At 47.6% G+C, this 9,470-nt stretch overlaps 1 protein-coding gene across 1 annotated transcript; it reads right to left on the minus strand.

The window, feature by feature from the left end:
• Nucleotides 1–761: 761 nt before the first annotated feature.
• LOC136548456 (uncharacterized) lies at nt 762–1,094 on the minus strand. Its single transcript, XM_066539978.1, has one exon. It carries the CDS (start codon nt 1,092–1,094, stop codon nt 762–764), a length of 333 nt encoding a protein of 110 aa, XP_066396075.1.
• Nucleotides 1,095–9,470: the final 8,376 nt, after the last annotated feature.

Genomic DNA, 9,470 nt, shown 5'->3' on the forward strand with positions numbered 1-9,470 from the left:
CTCGTGAAGGTCTACTCTAGGTCAGCCATGACCTAGTTAGCCCACTTGGACTTGACCATGATGTCATCTACGTAGGCCTCAAGGGTACACCCAATGAGATCCCTGAAACACTTGAGCATGCAGCATTGGTACATAGCCCCCATGTTCTTCAGACCGAATGGCATTGTGATGTAGCAGAATGATCCGAACAGGGTGATGAAAGATGTCATGAGTTGGTCAAACTCTTTCATCATGATTTGATGGTACCCAAAGTACGCATCAAGGAAGCAAAGGGTTTCACACCCTGAGGTCAAGTCGAGTACTTGGTCTATGTGTGGCAAAGGAAATAGATCCTTTGGACATGCTTTGTTGAGACCCATGTAGTCAACACACATTCTCCATTTGCCACACTTTTTTCATACAAGAATAGGATTGGCTAACCACTTGGGGTGGTATACTTCCTTGATGAACCTAGCCACCAAAAGCTTCGCAATCTCTTCGCTGATCGCCCTGCGTTTCTCCTCGTTGAAGCGACACAGGCACTGCTTCACCAACTTGGAGCCTGGCCTGATCTTCAAGGCATGCTCAGTGACTTCTCTCGGAATGCCTGGCATGTTTGAGGGTCTCCACACAAAGATGTCTCTATTGGTGCTGAGGAAGTCAACGAGCGGGCTTTCCTATTTGGAGGAAAGCATGGTGCCAATGCGCACCACTTTGCCCTCGGAGCCACTAGGGCCTATGAGGACCTCTTTGGCGCCTTATATAGGATTGAAAGACCTAGCCTACAGCTTGGGGTCATGTGCTTCTTTGATGGCCTCTTCCCTGATGGTCGCAAGCTCCTTAGATGTGATAATTGCCGCGGCGTGTTTGCAGCACTCGACCTCACACTCGTAGATGCGCTGGAAGGAGGTGCCGATGGCAATGACCCTGCATGGACCTGACATCAACTTTAGATAGGTGTAGTTGGGGACGACCATGAACTTCACGTAGCATGGACGTTCCAGGATGGCGTGGTAGGTTCCGTGAAACCCAACCACCTCGAAGGTAAGGGTCTCCATCTTATAATTGGTCAGATCCTCGAAGGTGATGGGCAGATCAATCTGCCCAAGTGGCATGGCCTGCTTTCCTGGCATGATGTTGTGGAAAAGGCACCCCAGTCGGCCGGATGCGCACTCAGTCAATGCCCATGGCGTCGAGCGTTTTAGCGTACATGATGTTGAGGCCACCGCCTCCATCCATCAGCACCTTGGTGAGCCGCTTTGTGCTGATGATGGGGTCGACCACGAGCGGATATCTTCCTGGTTGTGGGACGCATTCTGGGTGGTCGGTTCGATCAAAGGTTATGGTGGACTCTGACCATTGGAGGAAGGAAGGCGCGGCCAGCTCGACTGTATAGACCTCGCGGCGCGCAATCTTCTGGTGGTGCCTGGAGTCGTAGGCCGCCGGCCCTTCGAAGATCATGAGGCAGCAATCCAGCACCGGAAATCCGCCATCCTTTACCTCGGTGTCGTCTGCGGCCGGCTTGGGCTCCTTCCTATGCTCCCCCTTGTTGGAGCCTCCAGATAATAACCGCTTCATGAGGACATAGTCCTTGTATAGGTGCTTAACGGGGAAAGCATGGTTCGGGCATGGCCATTTGAGTAGCTTCTCGAAGTGGTCTGGGGTACCCTTGGCAGTGGCCATGAGCGGGCTCTCGCGCCGCTGCTTATTCTTCTTCTTGTTGGGGAGGTTGGAGGTGCCTTCACCGGCGTCCTCGTCTCGCTTTGCCTTACGTTTGAGGCGGTCGAAAATCACCCCGACCGCCTCCTCGCCTGAGGCGTGGCTGGTGGCCAAGTTGAGGAGCTCCGTGGTGGTTCGCGGGCCCTTACGTCAAGCTTGTGAACCAGGGACTCACATGTGGTCCCAGATAGGAAAGCTCCTATGACGTCGGCGTCGGCAACTTTGGGCAGCTCATTGCACTACCGGGAGAAGCACCGGATGTACCTACAAAGAGTTTCTCCAGACTTCTATCATCAGTTCTTGAGATCCCACGGGTTCCCAGGGTGCGCGTATGTGCCCTAGAAATTTCTCACAGATATCTTTTTTTAGGTCCACCCAGCTTTGGATTCGGTTAGGCGAAAGGTGTTCTAACCACGTTCGCGCCGAATCGGCCAGGAACAATGGAAGGTTGCGGATAATGAAATCATCACTATCCGCTCCACCGGCTTGGCAAGCAACCCGATAATCCTCGAGCCATAGTCCGAGGTTCATTTCCCTGGAGTATTTCGAGATGTTGGTAGGTAGTCGGTACCACGGTGGGAAGACAGCATTGAGAATATGCCGGCCAAAGGCCTGAGGTCCCGGCAAGTCGGGGCTGGGGCTTCGGTCCTCGCCGTCGTCGTAGCGTCCGCCACGACGTGGGTGGTAGCTGCGGCTAGCTTCCTCCCTCGCATCGCCGCGGGCACACCTGCGGGCATCGAGGGCGTCGCGAGTGTAGCACCCAAAAAATTGATTTCTCAAATTTAGTAATTAAATTGAGCATTTATTTAATTTTTGTGCATTTAATGTAGGCCAAATAATAATTTTGGTTTAACTAAAATTAATATAAGATTTAGAAACTTTTATGTTGCATTCATGCTGGCCGCATTTCTTTATTTGAGTGAAAAATGTATTTTAAAGTTCGCTTAAGTCTCGATTAGGTTTTTGTTTTTCAAAAGTCAAGTTTGAAAATTTTCTAAAATCTCTAAGGTCTCATCTCAACAATTCCAAAACAAATCATTTTGTTAGGCACTCCTTTGAAGTTGAGGCCTAACTCATTTTTTCCTTCTCCTTTTTATCATATTTTTCAGTATATATATATCTCTTCCAACTTCACGGCCAATCCAAAGTATTCTTTTATGTTTTCTCTATACACATTGAACCAGCCAAGGAAGCAAGTTACCAGATCGTTCATGTCAAGTTCAGCCAATCTAAATTCTCTCTCATGCTCATCTTTTCCTCAATTTCTTTTTCCTTTTAGCACCTTTCCTTTGCATGTATATTATATTATATATTATATAATTCATGCATGCAAGAAATAGCCATCGTGTGCCCATTGCAAAACCCATTTCCTCTCTCTTTTTCTCATATATATATATATATATATATATATATATATATATATATATAGAACTACTATCCTGTGGCTGGCTACAAAATAATTTATTCTGTAGCCACTTTGAGTTACGATAATTACTATGTTAATTTATGAGATTATAGTAACTCCTTATTAAGTGGTTTACTATAATGTTATGATAAATATCCCCATGTGTTATAGTAACCCAACTATCATAAATAAGTATTGATATTATGGTAAATTAGTATATAAAATTATGGTAAATGAAGGTGGCTACAGAATAATTTATTTTGTAGCCGGCTACTGAATAGCCTCTCCCTATATATATATATATATATATATATATATATATATATATATATATATATATATATTCTTTGTCCATGTATTTTTATCCCTTTGCACGTGACATTATTTCAGCAAGCAAGCACCAACTAGGTATTCACGCCTAAAGTCCAGCCCAGCAGGCAGCCCACCCGCACCTCCTCCATTTCTTCACACTGGCAGGTCCCGCTCCCTCTCTCACCGATTGGTGGACCCGCGTGTCCTCTCTCTTCTTCCCCTTCCATCCATGGCCGATGGATGAACTGAGCCAGGAAGCCGGCCAGGTGCGCCCCCTCCTCTCCAGTCAGTCAATCCGCAATCAAAGCCCCACAGTAACGTCCCTCTTCACTCCCTTCATCACGCCACATCAATCCCTGCATGCAGCAACCGACGCAATTAACGCCGCCAACCGCGCTCCGTAGCCGGCCCTTCGCCTCACCTCCTCGCCCTATAAAAGGAGGGCCCTGGACTCACGCTCGCACGCTGCAACCGCCTCGCCTCTCCGCTTGGCCTCTCGCCCTCCCTTGCGCCTCCAGACGCCGCCGCTGCCGCCATTGACGAGCCAAGCTCGAGGTCGTCGATTTCCCTGCCTGAGCCATCTTTGGCCTCGATTTCTCCCCCACCGGCATCGCAGAGACGCCACGAGATCACCCCGCTGCTCCTCGCCGTCAATCCGCACCCGCAACGTCTTTTTCCACGACCTCGCTGGAGCTGTGTCCGCCTCACCTCGGCTCTCTCCCTCTCCGGCCTACTCTCATCGACGAGGTCCCCTACATTGAGTTCGCGGTGAGCTCCCGATTCCAACGCACCAAGTATCTTCTCCCGTAGTGTCTCCTAGCTTGAGTTTGAGTTGGGCCAGTGAACTCCCGTCGTCGGCAGCCATGGCGCCGCCGCACCTTCTCCTGCACCAGCGACCCCTCCGGTCCCAAGCACGCCGCCACCCCTGCGCCCCTCCCATTGCGCACGCACGCACATGCACAGCGCCACGACCCGCGACCCTATGGAGCAAGTAGCCCGGCCATGGTGCCCTGATTTGCTTGTTAGCTCATGACATCACACATATTTATGACCGTTTTTCTTTAGAAAAATAAATCTAAAAATACAACTCCAAATACATCATTGTGGACATGGTCCATGGTGGACCGCTCTCACAGCAGCTCCACCGGTCCACGGCCCGCAGACTCAGTCCATAGCATAGTGCACGCGCACTTTGTGTTCTAACCCCTTAGCTTTCTTCCAATCGATCTACTATTTTGTGAGTCTTGTATATCTTCCATGCTAGACCTTGAAGCTGTAGTTAATCCTGTTTTAGCCCTACACAGAGTAGTTTTTCATCAAAATAAATGTGTACATGATTTGTTAATGTTGTAATAAATATACTTTTGATATGAAATGTTTATAAAATTGATTTGGTATATTTTGTCTATTTTTGGGAAATGGAATAAAATGTTTTATAATGCTATCCAAATGTTCTTTATTTATGAAATGAATCAGAAAAACTAGCTTTCGATATATCTTGTCTTTATAAAAATAATTATAAAGGTGATTTAATCTGTTTTTTTTATAAAAATAACTATAAAATGTATTTATTTTATTTTGTTTTCATAAAATAATTAATGATGCCATAAAATTCTACTTATGATGACACTAACATGTTCCTATTTATAAATTAATTTAAAAAACAAAAGACCTTTTTAGCTTTATAAAATATAGTTTTGTGGTCCAAATATTTACACTTTGGACCCTGTCTTTTGAAAAGTAATTACAACTAAGTCCTTTTAGTTATTATAAATAAATCTCTGAAACTTCAAAAGCTTATAACTTTATAACTGTAGCTCTATTTTAGTTGGTTCTTGCGCTCATGAGTTCGTAGCGACGAGTAGTATATGTTAGTTATCTTTATAGTACGCTTTTGTAATGATTGGTGTACTGTTTTTAGGTTCTTGTGATGCTTGTACCGGTGGATTGCTATCGTTAGAAGATGAGCTCTGCAAGAATATCAAGAAGTTGGATAGCAAGCTTTTGGAAGGCAAGTGTAACATGAGTACCCTTGTTACCTAATAACTTTATATTCACATTTCATGTGCATGTGTCTAATTTAATGAACCCTTAAGGACTTTTACCTAGAACTATTGTACCCTATATTCCTTGATTACCTTTGGATTTATGCATATGGGTAGTTACTTAGTTTGCAATCACCAAGCTATATAATGTTAATCTTGACTAATAGATTATGGAATCAATGTTAAAATGATGCTTTTTAGCAATATGGACAGAAGGGGGCTAGAGCATTGGGCCCGTAAGGACTGAATCTTAAAGCGGCAACCTAGGACTTACCATACAGTCACGAGAACTACATGACTCTGGTCTTAGCCTAGTATCTTGATCTGTTCTAGTTCTTCAGCAGCTTACCAAATGGGCAAGAGGGGGCACTAGTTGGTATGTTTCTTTTCCTGCTAAGGTGTGTACTATGCCGCAACCATGAGTGCCACTCTTGGAGGAGGGCTACACACGGCTAGATGGCTGCTACTTATTAGAATGACTGGTGAAAAGCTTCGTAGTGATCCCTACCGACTTATCTTGGAAGTGAGTCAAGAGGTTGATCACCTCGGGCAAAGGGCAATCATGGCTCATGATGAAAGTGTACAAACTCTATAGAGTATAAAATCGATATATCAGTCGTGCTCGTGGACATAAGCAGCCTAGATCCTTTTCGAGATAGATGGTTCTATAGATGGTTTGGGATATGATCAACCTTGATGTTAAATATACTTTCACCTTGGGAGCTTAAGCATAACCTAGCGACACAGGTTTAACAAATAAAATATGACCAACTAAAAGTGCTTACCACAGTTCAACCGTGTCTAGCCTTTTGAGCCTTACATCCCCTCATGTTATACTTGTTGAGTATGGTGCGCTCACACTTGCTTTATAATCAATAAAAATCTCGGATGGGTACCAGATGGTGGATTTAAGTGATGAGTCATCCAAGATGAGTCCAAGAGTACTAGGAGAGTGCTTCTCTAGTCAACTGTCCCTGTGGAGTATGGAGTCCCAAAGAGAAGATTAAGAATAGTTTCTGCTATGCTTCTGTAATAGTTGTAAGTCTTGTTGTAATTATGTTCGATACGTAATAAAGCATTGTTCTTGATATTCTCCATATTTGTCGCTATATGTGTCATGTGGACATCCTGGGCACACATATAGTTAGCGCTTGGTATTCTTCAGAAAACCGGGTGTGACAGTGCGCGTCATGGAGGAGGCCGAGACACTCATGCACTGGGACCACGGTGCGCGGCCTACCACCTTACTACGCTTGGTGGACCAACATGTCCTTGTTGGGTCACTCTAAGGGCGTGCACTGGCTGGCATCGAGTTCGTGTCATCAGGACAGCGAGCTCTTAGCCTGCTGCACCACCGCACGCTTGAGTATCATGCGAATCTCATGATGGGCTAGATGGTCCTCGGTGTCACGGACCCTAGAAGCCCCTGGAGCAAGGCTTCCGTAGCAGCGATGTTCTGGCTTGCCCGGGTGAAGTGTGGGAGGGCTTCGTCATCCTCGATGATCCTCTGGTTCATGTCGTGGGCCATGGCACATGCACACCCATTGTCTCTATGGCGCTCGATCTCTCACTCGAGTTGTGTGTGTTCCTGCTTGAGCTGGAGTCATGCTTCCTCGATCCCTTGGTGTCGGGCCCTCAGCTACTCTACCTGTAGGTGAGGTGGGGCCGCTACATCCCCATTGACCTCGTCATCGAGGTCATTTGTTAGGGTAGCCTCTCCCTTGTGGATGCTCTCAACGTATCCCTCGGGGGTATCTACCATGAAACATTCACGCAAGGGGTGATGGCTCCCCCTGCTGGAGTAGAGTCGGAGGGTGACTCTGACTCTATCGCAAGGAGGATGAGGAAAGATTCAATGACATATTCGGTTATCCCTATGAACTCGTCATTCATAGGGGATGAGGGACTATGTTGCGCCACAAGGTGGCCAACAGTCTCTACAGCGTTGCGCAGACCGAAAGGGAGCACTATCAGGGCGCTCTGAATGAGGTATTTTGGGGAGAGCGGCTCTCCTTCGGCAAGCTATTCATAACATTGGCTAACGAGATGGTGAGGCAGCCCAGGTCCTCCTAGAATGGTTAAGGTCCTAGGAAGGCACCAAGTTGGTGCTCTAGCCTCCCATAATCGAAGCCGAGGAGCTGGTCGCTCCCGGGGGCACGAGCCTTCGGTGCGTGCAGCCATAGCTCCTCAAGCGCCTCGATGATCGTGTCAAGGCCGGTGCAGTGGAGAGGTTGGATGGCGACGGGAGCCTGCACCAACTCTTTCCCCATCATGATGATGAAGTCTAGGTTCCCGAAGTGCACGTGCATGCTCAAGACCCAGCTGATGCCATGGCTAGCCATCCGAGGCCTGATGTGGACGTCGAGACACGCAAAAAGCCCCTACCTAGCGCACCAACTGTCGATGTATTTGGACCACCGACGAGTAAATTTGTATTTGTGCGTCTGGCTTGAATTTTGTGCTTAGAGGACACAAGGGTTTATACTAGTTCGGGCAAAATGTTCCTATGTCCAGTTTGCCGCTGCTCATGTTACTGGCACTTGGTTTGCAGTAGGGGTTACAAACAGGTGAGAGAGGGAAAGGATCCCAAGTCTTTGGTGGAAGGAGTGAATGGGTGCTAAGAGCTCGATCGCTGCTTAGCCATGTGTTCATGTCGTGCTCTTGTGTTTTCTATGTCATGGTCTGGGTCTTATGCTGATCTAGTTCTCCCCCTTTCATGGGGCACCCTGCTTCCCCTTTTATAGGTGAAGGGAAACCACGGGTTACAGTGAAGGAAAAGGAGAAGAACGAGAGAGAGCAGAAGGCTTCTAGGATCGCCGCCCATCGATCTTGTAGATGTCAATAGGGATGGCTCCACGTTGTGGCCCTGTTCGTCACTAGCATCATGTGCGGGCATCATCTACTGGTCATGGCATTCCATTCCATCCTAGTGGACGTCGTGGTGAATTGATGCGCCTCTCAGCATCCGCACGAGGGTTAGGCAGAACATCACCAGCACACCCGATGCTATTCTTAATGTGAATCCTCAGGTATGTCCCATCATGACCACGGGTTACATCGAGGCATGCCAGTCTCCTCCCTAGTGTTAGAGTTCTGACCCAGACCCATATGCTTGGACCTAGAGTGGTTGGCGGTGGTATGGGTTCCCGTCAGGCGAGACGGAGCCTGCACCCAAGGGTTAGGTGAGATGGAGCCCGTGGCCTTAGGTGAGACAGAAATCATGTCCTTAGGGTTGGGCAAGATGGAGCCCGCACCTGAGGGTCGGGTGAGACGGAGCCCACGGCCTTGGGTGAGACCCCCGTAGCCTTGAGGTCGGGCGAGATAGGAACCATGTCCTTGGGGTTGGGCGAGACGGAGCCCACACCCAAGGGGTTAGGCGAGATGGAGCCCCATGGCCTTAGGTGAGACCCCATGTGCTTAGGGTCAGGCTAGACAGAAACCGCGTCCTTGGGGTTGGGCGAGATGGAGCCCACACCCAAGGGGTCGGGCGAGATGGAGCCCTGTGGCCTTGGGTGAGACCCCACGGCATTGGGGTCAGACGAGGCCTTTTAATATGTCTTGCTCAATCCGAGGAAGTCAGTATGGGCGCTAACTTCCTTGCTTTGGGTATCCCTACTATCGATACCCGACACATTTCTTAGCGCAATCACCAAGTGTGGAGGTTTTAAGTCCACCTGTGGCAATGATGCCAAAAATGCCTATTGGTATTTCTTAGCACCATCACTAAGATTGAGTAAACCTTAGCGATGCCTCCAAGAAACACCAACTATAATAGTTCTTAATGATTACAGAAAATATCAGCAAACACACGGATCTATCATTGTAGCATTTCACCCAGAAGTATTCAGGGTATTGTTATTTAAATTTTCCCAAAGGAGGGCAAGGTGTAAAGAGTTTAGCATGAATATGAACAAGATTGCATACTTGCATTAGTAAACCAATAGTTCATGACAGGGGTAAAAATGGTATTTCAAGGATAGTGGACACATATATGGCCCAACCTCAAGGAA

This window comes from Miscanthus floridulus, chromosome 4 (genome assembly GCF_019320115.1).
Source record: "Miscanthus floridulus cultivar M001 chromosome 4, ASM1932011v1, whole genome shotgun sequence".
In the NCBI taxonomy this organism is placed as follows: Eukaryota; Viridiplantae; Streptophyta; class Magnoliopsida; order Poales; family Poaceae; genus Miscanthus; species Miscanthus floridulus.

Excerpts from the sequence above, each read along its gene's own strand:
- LOC136548456 (XM_066539978.1), bottom strand. The coding sequence starts at position 1,094 with ATGCCACTTGGGCAGATTGATCTGCCCATCACCTTCGAGGATCTGACC.